We start from the raw sequence: 21024 nt of genomic DNA on the forward strand, positions 1-21024 counted from the left end.
CCCCATATTTGGGGGAACTGGGAACGATGATAGCGAATCAGCCTTGTGGCTGAACAGCCCTCATGAGGGAAGACTAGTTTTCTTTGGCTTATAAAACAGACAAGGTCTTCAGTCTGATGTGGGAAGTTCCTGGAGTGAGAAACAGCCAGGGGCACCAGCCCGTGACCTTGGTAGAAGCTGCAGTGCACTCAACTGATATGGCTTCTCCAAGTTTTGAAACATCCAAAGCATTATGGCAGAGGCCTTTGTAAACAGGACTTTAACCTCAATCACAGCCTCAAATGCTCTTATTAAGGCACTGCTCACCTCCGTGTCTTCCCTCCAGTCTTCCTCATGTTATTTAAAAATGTGCTGCGGACTGGGTAGGCAGATGCTCCCCTCATGTTTATTGATGCTCTTTTGCAGCTTCTAAAGTAGAGATGGTAAAGACCTACTTGGAGCAGGTCACCTGGTCCTGACTGCACCCACAAATGCAGGATTCTCCCCTATGTTATATCATTACAGCTTTGTGCAACCATTAAAAGGCTCTAGTGATACATCTCCTAGCATTTCCCTTGGATTCAATCCCCCAGTCTAACCAATCTCACTGGTTATTCAGCTGAAATATTCCCTTTCTTTGTATCACCCCATTATTTCCAGGTTATGTCCCCTCTTGTACCTCTCAAAACAGTTCTCCTAGAGGGAGCCCTTGGCTGATAGCACAGTGGGCTCAGAGCAGCAGGATATGGAGGATACAGGACACAACTTCAATTTCACGATCAAAATGTGAGGATTTTGTTTTGTGTTTACATTTATTTAACAGTGTTCCCACAGTTCAAACAAAAATTATATCCCACTCCACAGCTGCTAAAAAAAGCAACAATATCACAACATAATTAAACCATCTCTACAGAGTTAGCCAGTGCGTATACTTTCTTATTTTACAAAACAAAAAGAGAGGAACATGTTACAAAATAATTATATCAGTCTATCACAATAGTGCAAGAGGTTATGAATTGTGTGGATGGATGAGGCATAAGGAAGGTTAGGAACAACTTAAATTTTGTTGTCCCAGAAGGCTTCAAGGCTCACAGCAGGTTGCTTTAGGCTAAATGGCAGCAGATGGTGTGTATTTCTTCAACAACTGATCAGCGGCTTCTGCTAATTCCTAGACTGATGAAAACCACGTAGACTAAATCTGTAAAAGCTGACCTACGCAGTATTATCTTTTAAAATTTGCCAACCCTTAGAATAAAGGTAACACATCAGGGCTAAGTGACACTGTATGCTAAGTGCCACTGAAATCAATGAGAGTTTCCTGAAAGCAACTGGCAGAGTTACTGGGCTCCAGAGATGGACTTTACTAGTTCTGGTGCCCCTTCTTTCACTTTCAGGACCTTTCGCAATGAAATCCATCCTTTCATCAGTAGTGAGGTAATCAGGAGGGACTCTAGGCAGTTCGTGAGTCAAGAGGACGCGTGGCTCCTGTAAGTCTTGGATTGTCTTGTCAGATAGGTATTCCAACCAGCTCCCTGCCAGAAGATAATGTATGTCACGATGATACGATATTTCAGCACTGCTCAGATGACAACACATGCAGTGAAGAGCCCTAAAATTTCCCCAGCCTTTAGTGGGGATTATCATTTTAATTTTGAATAATTTTTAAATGCAGCCGGTATCATCAATCTGTTGGAGTATTTTTCAGATGAATTTGCCTTTTTTCCTTTTGTTCTCATTAGCACAATATCTAGAGTTATTAAATACAATATGTATCAGTAAGAGGAGTTTAGCTTTAAGGGGAGGACTTTAGTCTCCAATCATTCTGATCAAATGTTGTCTGTTTCTCTAAAACCTGGTGTGGATTTTCCCCCAAAAAACATTAGCAACCACACTGTACCCCAAGTACTATTACTCTCCAAAAATTAAACTGAAAAAGAAAACAGGAAGGTCAGAGTGGAAATAGCTTCAGGAAATAAATGTACAGGTGCACTGAAGGCACTTTTTTTGCATGTTGCACTCCAGAACTATAAGCACTTCAAAGTGAGATCAAAGGGCAGAGACTGTGTCATTCACAAAGGGTGTACCTAATGGAAGGCTTTTAAAGGGATCTCTTCCCAGAGGTGGAATAATTATTCCTATCATACAAACCTCTTGCGTCTAAATCCTTTCTGCTGTTCTAAGGTCTGATGAAATTTTTGAATTTTCCCTCTACCCAACGTGTGTGCCCTGTGAATGGAGAACATGGTCCATGCATAACTGCACACTAGCAGAAAGAATGAGATAGAAAGACAGACTGCCATTGAGGAAAGCTGGCATTGGCCACATCACACAAGGACAGTGTAGCCCTCTGAAGGCACTAAAGGCCAGATGTTCAAGTGCTCAGCCCTCAGGCTAGATTTTAAAGAGTTCCCACTATCTAGTAGCCCTCCCAATTTGCAACACTTATAGCCAGATTTTCGAAAGAGTCCAGCACCCAATGCTGTTTTGAAAATCTGGCCATTTATTCTAGTGCCTAATAGGGAGGCAAGTTGCTTTGAAAATCTAGCTTTGATAGTTGGTGCTGAATTCTGGAAAATCTGACTGCATAAATATAAAAGTATCAAGGATGCTCCGCAGAAATCAAAAGGGGATTAAAATAGTTTTTTAAGAATAGATGACCCAATTTCATCCACTGAACTCCAATTGGCTTCTGAGGAGCTATTCCTGAGTTACACCGGTATGAGTAAGATCAGAATCAGTCTTAGTTTCATTAACTTATTTTGAATTAAAGAGAGAGAGAGAGAGAAATGAAGCAAGAACAAAAACCTCTGAGTCTCCATCATCCCATTTGTTGGAAAGTATCTGTCCTGTGGCTGGACTTCCATACATACTAAACTTCTTAAAATAAAACAGAGAAGGGAAATTGTGTTCAAGTTCCCTCTCTGTTCAAGGCCTGTCAAATCTTCTTGCTTAATTATTTCTTATATTTAACTGTCACTAGGATGCATTTCCAAATGTTCAGAGGTTGGGGAGAGCATGCAAAAGTTCATATACTGATCTAAGCTAGCCAAACCTCTTGGGTCTGCAAATCTGGTCTAGAAATTTAATAAGAACAGCCTCTTTCACATGAGCTTTCCGATAGTTCCTCAACAACATCCTGAGAACACATTCACTTCTTATAATTTGTTACTTCTCTTTCTGGGCCTTACCAGAAACTAGGATGACAGATAGCAAATGTGGGGTAACAGTCACTTATATAAGACAAAGCCCCAAATAGCTGGACTGTCCCTATAAAATCAGGACATCTGGTCATCCTACCAGAAACTGGAGTTCTAGAGACAACAGTGAAAATGGAAAATAAGGGGAACAAAAGTTATCTAAACTTTTTGGAACAACAGTTTGTTTTGAGTTTTAGGAACAGTGGGAGGAAATTCTTATTTTATACAGAGATGGACCTGAGCTACAAAGTTCCTAGCCAGCCCAGTGTAAGCGTCAATCAAGAAATTTGGATCTGGGTTCAGATTTTGAATCTTCCTTCACCCCAGAGTCAGGGACTGTTTGGATGTTTTGGGTACATCTCTCTAACTTTATGCAACCCTATGTCATAAACACTTAGCACTTCAAAAATGCTTTTTATCCACAGCTCCCAAAATGCTTTACAAAGGTGGGTATGAGTGTTCCCATTTACAGATAGATCCTGCAAATACTTACTATGAAATGAAGTGCTTGGAGCTGTCCCTTGGGCTTCACTAGGACTACCTGCAGTTGAAAGCTCCATGCCCAGTAATAAGTCTTTGAAGGATTGGGCCCTGAATTATTTTTCAGAAATGTTCTTTTGCCATAGATGCTGTAGCCTTATTGCTACCTGAAGAAAAAGATGAGCCTTCCTTTTTTTTCTAATTTTGATTTTTAAAGGACATCATCAGATTACTCTAGGCTTAACATTTAAGTCCATATAAAAAGAGGGCCTTAGAAGGGGTCTCGTAATTTTTTTAAAGTTTTAATGAAAACAATTTTTAGTCCAAATGTAAATAATCCCGTGTGGCATTTGGAACCTGAACACAGCAACACTGTTCATTGAAGTCACAGTGAAAGTAGCCAGGGACCAAAATGAAAGTCTATTTTCCATGACCCACACTGAGTGAAATGCAAAATGTAAAAAGCGCACAAATAATGAAAAATAAATTTAGAATTTTAAAAATCTCTCTATTTTAATGAATTAGCATGTTGTTAATAATACCATATATTTAAGTCAACAGCATCCCTTTAAGAAGATAAATGGTTCAACAAGTTACTATTCTTTTATCAAAAACTATTACTTTTGGGCAGGGAAGCAAATAGCTCAGATACACAACTGTAAAAATTTGGTATTGTAAACATTTTACAACTCAACTGCAATGTGTATTGAGTGAATGATTTTGCCTTCTACAGTCTGGTCTAGGGAAAAGATAAGGGAGGGACTTGCTACTACTTTCAGCCAAGAAGAGGTTTCCTTAGTTCACTGTGATAGAGGTGTTTTTAGAGGCTTTTAGTCCCAGTTAGTGTATGATTGAAAAGATAATGGTGTCTACAGTATACACATTTGTTACATTGTATGCTTTCTTGGAATAAGAAGTACTGTTAGGATGAAACCTGAAAGCAACATTGTATTACAAGGACAGGAACACACAACATTTACTTCTTATAATGCCTTCGAAAGTATCGGGAACACAAGATTCTACCATCCAAACAACATGAACTAGTAACCAGTCTACTTAATCATTCAGGAAAATGTTAAAATAAAATCTATTGCCCTCAGATATCTTTCTAGGCAGGAATGATCTAATCCCTGCTATATATTGCACACTCTTTATTAAAAGCAGCTATCACATGTTCAGTCAAGCTAATAGGTAATAATTGGAGATATATCAATCTCTTAGAACTGGAAGGGACCTTGAAAGGTCATTGAGTCCAGCCCCCGCCTTCACTAGCAGGACCAATTTTTGCCCCAGATCCCTAAGTGGCCTCCTCAAGGATTAAACTCACAACGCTGGGTTTAGCAGGCCAATGCTCAAACCACTGAGCTAGCCCTCCCTCCATAAACCTGACCAGCAAGTGAAAACCTTAAGAACAAATGAATTTTTCTCAGGACTAGTCAAGATCCTATTAAAATGTGCATTACTTTAGTGTTCGGATTTAGAGGATGAGATAAGAAAAGGGACTGGGAAGAGTCAGATAATCAGCTATATTATTTTGTGTTTATTTCCCTGGTGTTCACTATGTTCTGGATGTAGGGAAATTTTTATTCTGTTGACTATTTTATAAAAGGAAGACCTTTTCATGCACCACTTTTCCCCTTGATGCTCCCTAGTTCCCGCAATGCTTAGCTGTCAAAAAGTTTTATTCTGCAGATCACAAGGAAGGCTCTGCTGATGACCAAACCACCAGTTTACAAGAAAACATTCAAATGATAGGAGAAGACTGTAAGCGAGGTCAGGGTAGCTTTTTGTTTTGGCTGCAGTTGTCGACATAACATACTTCAGTGCAGAAAGGTAAATGGTGAAGAAGCAGAAAGGAAGGCAGGCTTGAATGTAGTGTAAGTCTTTCTGTCAATACACTGGATGAATATAAAATGTTCCAGCAAATCCCTAAGCTCTTCTAAACAAACCGTCAATGAACCTCCTGCCAAAATACAGATAATAGTGAGCCAGATAACTCAAGACACAGTCACACTGAAGAGCATTTTTTTTTAAAGTACTGCTTTGTACTTCTTACAGCAGAAGCTAGGTGTTGCAGTTCTCTTCAGCTGGGTCCGTTGACATTACTGCTCCTCCCATGGGTCTTCCTTCACTGCATGGCACAATCCTTGGGATTTTCAATTTCTGCTCCCTTCAGATCAAGATTCAAGTCCTTTTTCTGTTCTATTTCCACCTGACAAGAAAAAAAGAGGAGAAACATCTGTACTGAAAAAGGAAAGAAAAGAACAAGAAGTTCTAACCAGCTTCTGATTTTATGTTCTGAGGCCACAAACTTTTGGATTATTGCAGAGGCTGGGAAATTACTTGCTCTCAACCACAGGTTATAATTAGATATGTGCTGAGGAAGTGGCTCTGAATCTGGATTAAGTTTAGTACAGGGTTTTCAATTTCAGGTTTGAGGTCACATGAGGGTTAGAGTTTAGAGACTGAACAATGCTTCAATCCTTTGAGTAGATCTCAGTGGTTTCATCCAAACTGACAGCAATTTTGTACAATTTGTCACAACTTGGGATCAAAATGTCAGGAAAAGAACTGTCCCTGAGTGACTTTGGATACAGTCAAACTGCTACTGGTATCATCCCCCTTCTGGTTTTAGATCCAAACCCACAATTTAAAATTGCAGAAGCTGACTTTGATCATATAATCTGAATCCAAGCCTCCCTGAAATTCAAAAGGGGGTTTTATTAGAGATTCTTGTTTTGATCATATCTGATATTGTTAATTAATAATAGTAACTGTATTTCTAAATAGCACCAATCTACAACAGTATCCCAGAAATTTTACAATGAAACATATACAGTTTAACACACTGAAAACATTCAAGAGTAAAATAAAAACAGTACAGATCCATCTGTGTACAAACAATCTTTGCATAGTCATAAATAAAGTCAACATGCTGGGCTGAACACCCTTGGGAGAAGAAAGCCCTTTTAAAACATATTTGAAAACATAATTCTGTGGCACACCACAGCCTGCTCTCTAAGTATTTCTGATTTACCAAACACTAGTACCAGCAAAATGATGTAAAACAACAGTAAAGTCCTGGATGCCAAAGACTCTAGTTGTCCATTGCCTTAGGTTCCCAGAAGGAGTGATGATAGAGACCAGGATCTTTCTCATAGACTCTAGGACTGGAAGGGACCTCGAGAGCTCATCGAGTCCAGTCCTCTGCTCTCATGGCAGGACCAAATACTGTCTAGACCACCCCTGATAGACATTTATCTAACCTATTCTTAAATATCTCCAGAGACGGAGATTCCACAACCTCCCTAGGCAATTTATTCCAGTGTTTAACTACCCTGACAGTTAGGAACTTTTTCCTAATGTCCAACCTAAATCTCCCTTGCTGCAGTTTAAGCCGATGGAATGTTGGTGTGGATGGGTATAGTTTGCTCAGGAAGGATAGACAGGGAAAAAGGGAGGAGGTGTTGCTTATATATTAAAAATGTACACACTTGGACTGAGGTGGAGATGGACATAGGAGATGGAAGTGTTGAGAGTCTCTGGGTTAGGATAAAAGGGGGTGAAAACAAGGGTAATGTCGTTCTAGGAGTCTACTACAGGCCACCTAACCAGGTGGAAGAGGTGGTTGAGACTTTTTTTAATCAACTAAAAAATCATCCAAAGCCCAAGATTTGGTGGTGATGGGGGACTTCAACTATCCAGATATATGTTGGGAAAATAACACCGCGGGGCACAGAGTATCCAGTAAGTTCCTGGACTGCATTGCAGACACTTTTATTTCAGAAGGTTAAAAAAGCTACTAGGGGGAAGCTGTCTAGACTGATTTTAACAAATAGGAAGGAACTTGTTGAGAATTTGAAAGTAGAAGGAAGCTTGGGTGAAAGTGATCATGAAATCATAGAGTTTGCAACTCTAAGGAAGGGTAGAAAGAGTACAGCAAAATAGAGACAAGGATTTCAGGAAGGCAGATTTTGGTAAGCTCAAAGAACTGATAGGTAAGGTCCCATGGGAATCAAGACTGAGGGGAAAAACAACTGAGGAGAGTTGGCAGTTTTTCAAAGGGACACTATTAAGGGCCCAAAAGCAAGCTATTCCAATGGGTAGGAAAGATAGAAAATGTGGCAAAAGCCACCTTGGCTTAACCACGAGATCTTGCATGACCTACAAAAATAAAAGAGTCATATAAAAAATGGAAGCTAGGTCAGATTACAAAGGATGAATATAGGCAAATAACACGGGAATGCAGGGCAAGATTAGAAAGGCAAAGGAACAAAATGAGCTCAAACTAGCTATGGGAATAAAGGGAAACAAGAAGACTTTTTATCAATACGTTAGAAGCAAGAGGAAGACCCAGGACAGGGTAGGCCACTGGTCAGTGAGGAGGAGAAACAGTAACAGGAAACTTGGAAATGGCAGAGATGCTTATGACTTCTTTTGTTTCAGTCTTCACTGAGAAGTCTGAAGGAATGTCTTACATAGTGAATGTTTATGGGAAGTGGTAGGATTAGAAGATAAATAAAAAAAGAGCAAGTTAAAAACACTTAGAAAAGTTATGGCAAGTCACCAGGGCCTGATGAAATGCATCTAGAATACTCAAGGAGTTAATAGAGGAGGTATCTGAGTCTCTAGCTATTATCTTTGGAAAGTCATGGGAGACAAGAGAGATTCCAGAAGACTGGAAAAGGACAAATATAGTGCCCTCATAAAAAGGGAAATAAAACAACCCAGGAACTACAGACCAGTAGTTTAACTTCTATGCCAGGGAAGATAATGGAGCAGTAATGAAAGAAATCATCTGCAAACACTTGGAAGGTGGTAAGGTGATAAGGAATAGCCAGCATGGATTTGTAAAGAACAAATCGTGTCAAACCAATCTGATAGCTTTCTTTGATAGGATAACAAGTCTTGTGAATAAGGGAGAAGCGGTGGATGTGGTATGCCTAGACTTTAGTAAGGCATTTGATACAGTCTTGCATGATTTTCTGAATATAAACTAGCAAATACAATTTAGATGGGGCTACTATAAGGTGGGGTGCATAACTGGCTGATAACCGTACTCAGAGAGTGTTATTAATGGCTCCCAATCCTGCTGGAAAGGTAACAGTGGGGTCCTGCAGGGGTCTGTTTTAGGACCGGCTCTGTTCAATATCTTCATCACGACTTAGATGTTAGCATAGAAAGTACGCTTATTAAGTTTGTGGACGATACCAAACTGGGAGGGATTGCAACTGCTTTGGAGGACAGGGTCAAATTCAAATGATCTGGACAAATTGGAGAAATGGTCTGAGGTAAACGGGTGAAGTTAATAAAGACAAATCAAAGTGCTCCACTTAGGAAAGAACAATCAGTTTCACACATACAGAATGGGAAGAGACTGTCTAGGAAGGAGTATGGCAGAAAGAGATCTAGGGGTCATAGTGGACCACAAGCTAAATATGAGTCAACAGTGTGATACTGTTGCAAAAAAAGCAAACGTGATTCTGGGAGGCATTAACAGGTGTGTTGTAACAAGACACGAGAAGTCATTCTTCCGCTCTACTCTGCACTGGTTAGGCCTCAACTGGAGTATTGTGTCCAGTTCTGGGCACTGCATTTCAAGAAAGATGTGGAAAATTGGAAAGGGTCCAGAGAAGAGCAACAAGAATGATTAAGGTCTTGAGAACATGACCTATAAGGAAGGCTGAAAGAATTGGGTTTATTTAGTTTGGAAAAGAGAAGACTGAGAGGGGACACGATAGCAGTTTTCAGGTATCTAAAAGGGTGTCATCAGGAGGAGGAGAGAAACTTGTTCACTTTAGCCTCTAATGATGAGAACAGAAGCAATAGAAGCAATGGGCTTTAACTGCAGCAAGGGAGATTTAGGTTGGGGACATTAGGAAAAAAGTTCCTAACTGTCAGGGTAGTTAAACACTGGAATAAATTGCCTAGGGAGGTGTGTGGAATCTCCGTCTTCTGGCAGATATTTAAGAATAGGTTAGATAAATGTCTATCGGGTCGTCTAGACAGTATTTGGTCCTGCCATTGAGAGCAGAGGACTGACTCGATGAGCTCTCGAGGTCCCTTCCAGTCCTAGAGTCTATGAGAAAGATCCTGGTCTCTATCATCACTCCTTCTGGGAACCTAAGGCCAATGGACAACTAGAGTCTTTGGATCCAGACTTTACTGTTGTTTTACATCATTTTGCTGGTACTAGTGGTTTGGGTAAATCAGAAATACTTAGAGAGCAGGCTGTGTGTGTGCACAGAATTATGTTTTCAAATATGTTTTAAAAGGGCTTTCTTCTCCAAGGGTGTTCAAGCAGCATGTGACTTTATTTATGACTATGCAAAGATTGTTTGTACACAGATGGATCTGTCTGTTTTTATTTTACTCTTGAATTTTCAGTGTGTTTAAACTGTATATGTTCATTGTAAAAATTTTCTGGATACTGTTGTAGATTGGTGCTATTTAGAAATACAGTTACTATTATTAATTAACAATATCAGATATGATCAAAACAAGAATCTCTAATAAAAACCCTTTTAATTTCAGGAGGCTTGGATTCAGATTATATGATCAAAGTCAGCTCGTGCATTTTAAATTGTGGGTTTGGATCTAAAACCAGAAGGGATGATACCAGTAGCAGTTTGGACTGATATCCAAAGTCACTCAGGACAGTTCTTTTCCTGACATTTTGATCCCAAGTTGTGACAATTGTACAAAATTGCTGTCAGTTTGGATGAAACCACTGAGATCTACTCAAAGGATTGAAGCATTGTTCGAGTCTCTAAACTCTACCCTCATGTGACCTCAAACCTGAAATTGAAAACCCTGTACTAAACTTAATCCAGATTCAAGCCACTTCCTCAGCACATATCTAATTATAACCTGTGTTGAGAGCAAGTAATTTCCCAGCCTCTGCAATAATCAAAAGTTTGTGGCCTCAGACATAAAATCAGAAGCTGGTTAGAACTTCTTGTTCTTTTTTCCTTTTTCAGTACAGATGTTTCTCTCCTTTTTTTCTTGTCAGGTGAAATAGAACAGAAAAAGGGACTTGAATCTTGATCTGAGGGAGCAGAAATTGGAAATCCCAAGGATTGTGCCATGCAGTGAAGGAGACCATGGAGGAGCAGTAATTGTCAACGGACCCAGCTGAAGAGAACTGCAACACCTAGCTTCTGCTGTAAGAAGTACAAAGCAGTACTTTAAAAAAAAATGCTCTTCAGTGTGACTGTGTCTTGAGTTATCTGGCTCACTATTATCTGTATTTTGGCAGGAGGTCATTGACGGTTTGTTTAGAAGAGCTTAGGGATTTGCTGGAACATTTTATATTCATCCAGTGTATTGACAAGAAAGACTTACACTACATTCAAGCCTGCCTTCCTTTCTGCTTCTTTCACCTTTACCTTTCTGCACTGAAGTATGTTATGTCGACAACTGCAGCCAAACAAAAGCTACCCTGACCTCTCTTACAGTCTTTCCTATCATTTGAATGTTTCTTGTAAACTGGTGGTTTGGTCATCAGCAGAGCCTTCCTTGTTACTGCAGAATAAAAACTTTTTGACAGTAAGCATTGCGGGAATAGGAGCATCAAGGGGAAAAGTGGTGCATGAAAGGTCTTCCTTTTATAAAATAGTCAACAGATAAAAATTTCCCTACATCCAGACATAGTGAACACCATGGGAAATAAACACAAAATAAATATAGCTGATTATCTGACTCTTCCCAGTCCCTTTTCTTATCTCATCCTCTAAATCCGAACACTAAAGTAATGCACATTTTAATAGGATCTTGACTAGTCCTGAGAAAAATCATTTGTTCTTAAGGTTTTCACTTGCTGGTCAGGTTTATGGAGGAGGGCTAGCTCAGTGGTTGAGCATTGGCCTGCTAAACCCAGCGTTGTTGAGTTTAATCCTTGAGGAGGCCACTTAGGGATCTGGGGCAAAAATTGGTCCTGCTAGTTGAAGCGCGGGGCTGGACTCAATGACCTTTCAAGGTCCTTCAGTTCTAAGAGATTGATATATCTCCAATTATTACCTATTAGCTTGACGAACATGTGATAGCTGCTTTAATAAAGAGTGTGCAATATAAGCAGGGATCTAGATCATTCCTGCCTAGAAAGATATCTGAGGGCAATAGATTTTATTTTAACATTTTCCTGAATGATTAAGTAGACTGGTTACTAGTTCATGTTGTTTGGATGGGGTAGAATTTGTGTCCCGATACTTCGAAGGCATTATAAGAAGTTAAATGTTGTGTGTTCCTGTCCTTGTAATACAATGTTGCTTTCAGGTTTCATCCTAACAGTACTTTTATTCCAAGAAGCATACAATGTAACAAATGTGTATACTGAGACACCATTATCTTTTCAATCATTACACTAACTGGGACTAAAGCCTCTAAAAACACCTCTATCACAGTGAACTAAGGAAACCTCTTCTTGGCTGAAAGTAGTAGCAAGTCCCTCCCTTATTCTTTTCCCCTAGACCAGACTGTAGAAGGCAAATCATTCATCAATACACATTGCAGTTGAGTTGTAAAATGTTATTTACACAAGTTTTACAGTTGTGTATCTGAGCTATTTGCTTCCCTGCCCAAAGTATAGTTTTTGATAAAAGAATAGTAACTGTTGAAACCATTTATCTTCTTAAAGGATGCTGTTGACTTAATATATGGTATTATTAACAACATGCTAATTCATTAAAATAGAGAGATTTTAAATTCTAATTTATTTTTCATTATTTGTGCGCTTTTACATTTTGCATTTCACTCAGTGTGGTCATGGAAAATGACTTTCATTTGGTCCCTGGCTACTTTCACTGTGACTTCAATGAACAGTGTTGCTGTGTCAGGTTCCAAATGCCACACGGATTATTTACATTTGACTAAAATGTTTTCATTAAACTTTAAAAAAATTACGAGACCCCTTTAAGGCCCTCTTTTTATATGGACTTAAATGTTAAGCCTAGAGTAATCTGATGATGTCCTTTAAAAATCAAATTAAAAAAGAAGGCTCATCTTTTTCTTCAGGTAGCAATAAGGCTACAGCATCTATGGACAAGAACATTTCTGAAAATAATTCAGGGCCCAATCCTTCAAAGAGCTATTACTGGGCATGGAGCTTTCAACTGCAGGTAGTCCTAGTGAAGCCCAGGGACAGCTCCAAGCACTTCATTTCATAGTAAGTATTTGCAGGATCTATCTGTAAATGGGAACACTCATACCCACCTTTTGTAAAGCATTTTGGGAAGCTGTGGATTAAAAGCATTTTGTGAGTGCTAAGTGTTTATGAACATAGGGTTGCATTAAGTTTAGAGAGATGTACCCAAAACATCCAAACAGTCCCTGACTCTGGGCGTGAAGGAAGATTCAAAATTCTGAACCCAGATCCAAATTTCTTGATTGACGCTTACACTGGGCTGGCTAGGAAAACTTTGTAGTCAGGTCCATCTCTGTATAAAATAAGAATTTCCTCTCCCACTGTTTCTCCTTAAAACTCAAAACAAACTGTTGTTCCAAAATTTAGATACTTTTGTTCCCCTTATTTTCCATTTTCACTGTTGTCTCTAGAACTCAGTTTTCTGGTGATGACCAGATGTCCTGATTTATAGGGACAGTCCAGCTATTGGGGCTTTGTCTTTATATAGTGACTGTTACCCCACATTTGCTATCTGTCATCCTAGTTTCTGGTAAGGCCCAGAAAGCAGAAGTAACAAAATTATAAGAAGTGAATGTGTTCTCAGGATGTTGTTGAGGAACTATCGGAAAGCTCATGTGAAAGAGGTGTTCTTATTTAAATTTCTAGACCAGATTTGCAGACCCAAGAGGTTTGGCTAGCCTTAGATCAGTATTATGAACTTTTGCATGCTCTCCCCAACTTCTGAACATTGGAAATGCATCTAGTGACAGTTAAATATAAGAAATATTAAGCAAGAAGATTTGACGGCCTTGAACAGGAGAGAACTTGTAACCCATTTCTCTGTTTTATTTTAAGAAGTTTTAGTATGTATGGAAGTCCAGCCACAGGACAGATACTTTCCAACAAATGGGATGATTGGAGGATCAGAGGTTTTTGTTCTTGCTTCATTTCTCTCTCTCTCTTCTCTTTAATTCAAAATAAGTTAATTGAAACTAAGGACTGATTTCTGATCTTACTCATACCGTTGTAACTCAGGAATAGCCTCTCAGAAGCCAATTGGAGTTCAGTGGATGAAATTGGGTCATCTATTTCTTAAAAAAACTATTTTATCCCCTTTTGATTTTCTGCGGAAAGCAATACCTTTGATACTTTTTATATTTATGCAGTCAGGATTTTCCAGATTCAGCACCAATATCAAAGCTAGATTTCAAAGCAAACTTGCCTTCCCTATTAAGGCACTAGAATAAATGGCCAGATTTTCGAACAGCATTGGGTGCTGGACTCTTTCGGAAAAATATGGCTATAAGTGTTGCAAATTGGGAGGGCTACTTAGATAGTTGGGAACTCTTTAAAATCTAGCCTGAGGGCTGAGCACTTGAACATCTGGCCTTTAGTTGCCTTCAGAGGGCTACCTGTCCTTGTTGATGTGGCCAATGCCAGCTTCCTCACATGGCAGTCTGTCTTTCTATTCTCATTCTTTCTGCTCTGCTAGTGTGCAGTTATGCTATGGAACATGTTCTCCATTCACAGGGCACACACGTTGGGTACGAGGGGAAAATTCAAAAATTTCATCAGACCTGTAGAACGCAGAAAGGATTTAGACGTTAAGAGGTTTGTTTTATGATAGGAATAATTATTCCACCTCTGGAAAGATCCCTTTAAAAGCCTTCCATTAGGTACACCCTTTGTGAATGACACAGTCTCTGCCCTTTGATCTCACTTTGAAGTGCTATATGTCTGAGTGCAACATGGCAAAAAAAGTGCCTTCAGTGCACCTGTACATTTATTTCCTGAAGCTATTTCCACTCTGACCTTCCTGTTTTCTTTTTCAGATTATTTTTGGAGAGTAATAGTACTTGGATACAGTGTGGTTGCTAATTGTTTTTTGGGGGAAAATCCACACCAGGGTTTAGGAAACAGACAACATTTGATCAGAATGATTGGAGACTAAAGGTCCTCCCCTTATTAAGCTAAACTCCTCTTACTGATACATATTGTATTTAATAACTCTAGATATTTGTGCTAATGAGAACCAAAAGGAAAAAAGGCAATTCATCATGAAAAATACTCAACAGATTGATGATACCGGTGCATTTTAAAATTTTCCAAAATTAAAATGATAATCCCACTAAAGGCTGGGGAAATTTTAGGGCTCTTTCACTGCATGTGTTGTATCTGTAGCAGTGCTGAAATATTTCATCATCGTGACATACATTATCTTCTGGCAGGGAGCTGGTTAATACCTATTCTGACAAGACAATCCAAAGACTTACAGGAGCCACGCGTCCTCGTGACTCACGAACTGGCCTAGAGTCCCTCCTGATTACTCTCACTACTGATGATAAGGATGGATTTCATTGCGAAAGGTCCTGAAATTGTGAATGCAGGGGCACCAGAAGTATAAAGTCCATCTCTGGAGCCCAGTAACTCTGCCACGTTGCTTTCAGGAAACTCTCATGATTCAGTGGAACTTAGCATACAGTGTCACTTAGCCCTATGTGTTACCTTTATTCTAAGGGTTGGCAAACTTTTAAAGATAATACGCGTAGGTCAGCTTTTACAGATTTAGTCTACGTTGGTTGTTCATCAGTTCTAGGAATTTAGCAGAAGCCGCTGATCAGTTGTTGAAGGAAGAAATACACACCATCTGCTGCCATTTTAGCCTAAAGCAACTCGCTGTTGAGCCTTTGAAGCCTTCTTGGACAACAAAATTAAGTGTTCCTAACCTTCCTATTGCCTCATCCATCCACACAATTCATAACCTCTTGCACTATTGTGATAGACTGATATAATTATTTTGTAACATGTTCCTCTTCTTTTGTTTTGTTAAAATAAGAAAGATACGCACTGGCTAACTCTGTAGAGATGTTTAATTATGTTGTGATTTGTTGCTTTTTAGCAGCTGTGGAGTGGGGATAAAATTTTGTTACTGGGAAACTGTTATAAATGTAAACACAAAACAAAATCCTCACATTGATTGACGTGAAATTGAAGTTGTGTCCTGTATCCTCCATATCCTGCTGCTCTGGCCCACTGTGCTATCAGCAAGGCTCCCTCTAGGGAGAACTGTTCTTGGAGAGGTTACAGGGGACATAACCTGGAAATAATGGCGGTGATACAAAGAAAGGAATATTTTCAGCTGAATACAGGTGAGATTGGTTAGACTGGGTGATTGAATCAAGGGAATGCTAGGAGACTTGTATCACTAGGCCTTTTAATGGTTGCACAAAGCTGTTATGATATAACATAGGGGGGAATCCTGCATTTGTTGGGTGCAGTTCAGGGACCCGAGTGTGACCCTGCTCCAAATAGTCTTACCTTCGTCTACTTAGAAGCTGCAAAAGAGCATCAATAAACATGAGGAGAGCATCTGCTACCCAGTCCGCAGCACATTTTTAAAACATGAGGAAGACTTGGCAGTGGAAGACTCGTGAGGTGAGCAGTGCCCTTAATAGGCTTGAGGCTGCTGATTGAGGTTAAAGTTTTTTTTCCTGTTTTTAAACAAAAGGCCTTCTATAATGCTTGATGTTTCAAGACTTGGAGAATCCATATCGTTTGAGTGCACTGCGCTTCTACCAGGTCACGGCTGGTTGCCCCTGGCTGTTCTCACTCAGGAAATTCCACATCGACTTGAAGACCTTGTTTGTTTATAAGCCAAAGAAACTTAGTCTTCCCTCATGAGGGCTGTTCAGCCCACAAGGCTGATTCGCTAATCATCAGTTCCCAGTTCCCCAAATATGGGGTAAACTGAGGGAATAAATCAATGGATTTTTTCTAGGGTATAGTGCAATAGAATTACATGTGAACAATTTCCACCAGCTGCTGTTCAAGCAGCACACAAAGCATTAGGTGAGTTCCTTTAGCAGCAACAAGATGGAATGTTGATCATAAAGTTCCATGGCAGTTGGAATGGAGTTTATATTTAGAGCTACAAAGACATTTGGAAGTGGGTAGTTTTGAGTCAGATGGTTTGGGTGTTGGAATGGGAAAAGGTGAGCATGCGCATCCCTAGTAACACACGCAAACAATTAAAAGAAAGGAGAGAGAGAGATCACATTAGAAATGTGTGGACAGTTTTAGATGAGCAGTTGGGAAGCATAGGGTGTATGTATAGCTCCGGTACAGAGCTTTAATAAGCCATTCGAGATATTGCTGAAACATTCACCTCAGACATATTCATACAAGATCATCACATCATTGTCCAGCAGAGTCTATATGCACTGGAGAGGAGCAATGACGCCATGCCTGGTTGAGGAGACAAAAAAGCTGTACTATTATCAGTAATCCTGGTTTCCTGGATCCTGGCCTCATTTGCCTGCCTCAGTTTAAAATTCTGAATAAGAAAAAAAGCAAAGGATCAAAGCTAAGATTTAGTTGGGGAATTGGTCCTGATTTGAGCGGGGGTTGGACTAGATGGACCTCTGAGGTCCCTTCAACCCTGATATTCTATGATTCTATAGCTCTAGTATTCTCTGTCATTGGGACCCCTGTTAAATCCAGGGACTGCAGATTTGTCCTTGGCCATTGATTGACTAGCATTCATTTCTCAGAGAATATCACTGCCCACACCGGTTATGGAAATTGCCTGAAGTCATCTAATAGCATTGCCATGTTTAAATTGGTATATTGGCTGACAGTTCAATCATTAGTGCAAAAATAGCTTTATGCATCCCAATCTGTGTGCAGCAAGCAGTGAGGAAAGCTATGCCATTGGCTGCAGATGCCCTGGTATGTTAAAATGGAGTTGATAAGATGCCAGGTAGATACTTGGGTGCCACAAATGGCAAAATTCCTTTTTCTGAATGTGGAGAGGTCAGGCCCTTTTAGTGCTTTAGGGCCTCGCAGTCGCTGCAGCAATGACATAAGGGCTGGGTATCTACTGCTGGATAGAGAGCGACAGCCATCCTTAAAGAGCTTCTTGATGACTCTTTACAGCTGTAGGTTCAAACTAGGAGGGAGAGGTGAAAATTGCCAAAGACATAAGAGCAAGGGAATAGTAATTTTGAGAAGAAATCCCTTGCAAATGATTCCTCTCTTCACTTTGCCGTCTGTGGAGGTGAGAGCGACTTGTTAGGGCATGGTCAGTTCGTCGACTCTTATAACAGGGAGACGTGCTCAGGTTAAAAAATAAATAACACAGAGGAATTCTTTCTCCAGACTGACAGAAATAACCCCATGAGTTCTGACTTTGCCAGGAAGTCAGTAGATCCAGTGCAGGAGAAATCAAAACTGCAGACAAGAGATCTAATTTTTGACTTTCAACCTTAATGTGAATTGTCTTAACAGGACAAATATGGTTTGCCTACCTTTGCTCCCTACCCATTGAAAAAGGTTTGTGTTTGAATCAGACTGCTGAAAGCAGGAATAACTTTTTTTTTTTTTTTCAGGCAGCTATCTATCCTTTTTACGAACGAGAAGAGAATAAATGTTGGAACCCGCAAGTTTTCATGTGTTGGGAAAAGCTGTTCTGAGAGAATGATGTAGGGAGTTTGTGGTGGCAGCAGGGTAAAGGAGAGGAAAACATGGAAGCATACTTTGAAGTTTATAATCTCATCAGAGAAATTTTGATACTGTTTCAACAAGTCTCTGTGACCAAGCCAGAGACTGAGTGCCGGAAAATGTGACTGAAGGAGCTGCAAGGAATCTGGCCTGGTCACTCAAGAATTGACATTGGGAGATGAAGGTGAGACAAGTGAAAATTCAGGGCAAAAACTACAATAATTGGGATTTATTATACCAATATGATTGGAGTTGGACCTGCACCACAATAGTCAAAACTGTTATTGGTGCTCAATGAAGGTGCCCTAAAGATATCTTAAATAGACCCAGATACAACTTGAGAGTTGTCCATATTCTGGGCTGTCTACACTGTATTGTAATAGAATGGATTTGGAGCACTTAGTCCTTAATTAGCAAAGGGAATAGCAATTCGCATAGTAACAAATTTAAATGTTGTTTTATTTGGTGTGTTTGCCTGGGGACAGGAATTGCTTCCTGGCAGGAGACTGGGAGTTGGGATCTATCTTCAACCTACACTTACTCAGTGAGCCAAATTTCTAGATGATTTTGCATCCTTTGATGGATTTCAGGGAAGTGTCACTTAGGTGCAGACTTGGTCGTCTGTAAGATCTTGAATGTACTGGGCCCAAATTTTTCAAGAGAGCATTAATTTGGGTTACACTAACAGCCATATGAGAAGGTTTCCTTACTTAGATAAACGGTGCGGATCATTGGTCATAGTCGTGGTAGGGATGCTACAATATATTTAGAAACAAATTCATCCTGCACTGGGAATTGGTTTGTTTCTGAACTATCCGTGTGAGATTTCTCCTCCCACACCTTGGGCCAAGATTCTAAAACTGACATTCCCTCAATGTGGAAAAAAAATGGTATTGTTATGACAGCACAGTGAAGGTTGTAACTACTTCCTTGTTATTTAGCATGGAATCTTTTGTTGTAACGATTTTGCCTAGACAAGAGTTTTGTTTTATTTTTGAAGTTTGAGGTAATTGAACAAAACAAATCCCAAAATAGTCGAAGTTTGACTACATCAGGATGTTGTCAGTTTGATAACATCTGCTTGCGTTTTCCTAATTGTTTCTTTGACAAGTGTGTGTCCTGACTTGAAGCCAATCTGCTGATTCTTCAGCTGTTGTCCTTTTGCCACAAGTCATATTTTCCCTGCTTTAGGTCCCCAGCAGGACTTCATAAAAATTTGCAGTGGCCTTTGCATTCTTTTACACTTGAAGTCTCTGCTCATTGGCCTTGAAGTCTCTATCTCTTTAGCGTCTCTGTTTGACATCAAGATTGAAATATTGCATGTTGGGACATGTGTCTATAGGACACATGTATTGTTCTTTAAGTTGTAGCAAAAACTAGGCAGGAGGGTGTGGGAAAGTTCGAGGGGACACTTTACAGTGAAGTGGAAGAGTGAGTACAGTACCTTGTAAAAATATGCTGTTGTGCTTTTCTAATACACATTCTTATTCAGGGATTGGAAGTGACTCTTCTGTGATTCTTCACAATTGTCACATGGACTGTGTCTTTCCAGCCCTCACTTTCCCTGTCAGGGGCCTTAGCATTTGGCAAATGACCGTGTTTTGGCCACCCCTGGTTTCATACAAACTGGTGAATGATGGCAGGCAGAGAATTATCACTTCAGTTTTAAGGCAACTTGTGCTGTTCACATATAAGATGTTAACCTTCAGCTCCTTGGCAGCCAGCCGTTTAAAACACTGAAGGCAGCCAAGCCGGCCCAGTGTTGGCACACCATTAGATTGCTGCCTGGGTACATTAGTTTCAGTATTGAAAATGAATGCAGTTCAGGTATAAAGTCACTTACTCAATGCTCCAAGTTTTTTTCAGCTGAACAAGCACACCAAGCAATCAAGGTGACAAGGTTTCCTGCAGCCAGACAAATGCCGAGGCATTTATTGAAAAAAAAGGAAACTGTGATAAGATTTTCTTCTCTCCGGCTCACAGAAGTTCAGGAGACCCAGATGCAGCTGTGAGGGAGAGATAAAAAAGTTGACTTTAAAACTGCTTTTTGTGCTACAGTATTTTCACAACAGCCTGTACCTGCAGACCTTAATATATACTTTATGCTTGCTTGATTTATGATTGACATCCCAGGTCTCCTTGTGCCTGGAGACGAACAGAACTGTGATACTGCGGTGTGCCTGCAGATGTTTTGCACACCACTGTTCTCTCTTTCCCCTTCCTTGGCCTGCCCCTGACATAGCAGTCTATCCTGGGGCCAAGGTAGCAGGATTATGAAGAGCCCTTATGCAAAGCCCCCATGCAAGGCTTATTATTTATTGCACCCTTAAGGTCCCTTTGCACTGCCTAGAACAATGTAATGAGAATCCAGACCCTATGATGACGATTTAGTTTGGGGTTGGTCTGCTTTGTTGAGCAAGGGGGTGGACTAGACTGACCTACCTAGGTCTCTTCCAAACCCTAATCTTTATGGATTCTATTATATTGAGCGCATGCTATGAGAAACTAATAATTCTAGCAATTCTATAAGTCAATTATTAACACTATTTGTAATGTGACTAACACATGCTGTAATTGCGGGTCTAAGCATTCAGAACAACAAACAACTTATGAGTAGTTGTAGACTAGCATTTACAATATTTTAGTTAACTTGTGTTAACGGAAATTCAATTAAACTTCGAATCATGACAGAACCAAACTTTAGTCTAGATTAGCAATGAGGAATCCTGCCTCATCTGATCTCTCTTT

The 21024-nt window shown here is 39.9% G+C and overlaps 1 protein-coding gene across 4 annotated transcripts in view; it reads right to left on the reverse strand.

Annotated features, from left to right (window-relative positions):
• Positions 1–772: 772 nt before the first annotated feature.
• Positions 773–21024, reverse strand: part of STON2 (stonin 2) — a 113358-nt gene continuing 93106 nt past the window's right edge. For 2 of the 4 annotated variants that reach the window (XM_032797588.2, XM_032797590.2), the window contains one exon: positions 773–5868. In XM_032797588.2, the coding sequence (XP_032653479.1) occupies positions 5785–5868 (84 nt within the window). In that variant the 3' untranslated portion in view covers positions 773–5784. The remainder of the gene's footprint in view (positions 5869–21024) is intronic. The other 2 variants (XR_012655822.1, XR_012655821.1) reach the window with 2 other exon arrangements.

Source organism: Chelonoidis abingdonii, chromosome 4, assembly GCF_003597395.2.
Source record: "Chelonoidis abingdonii isolate Lonesome George chromosome 4, CheloAbing_2.0, whole genome shotgun sequence".
NCBI lineage: Eukaryota > Metazoa > Chordata > Testudines > Testudinidae > Chelonoidis > Chelonoidis abingdonii.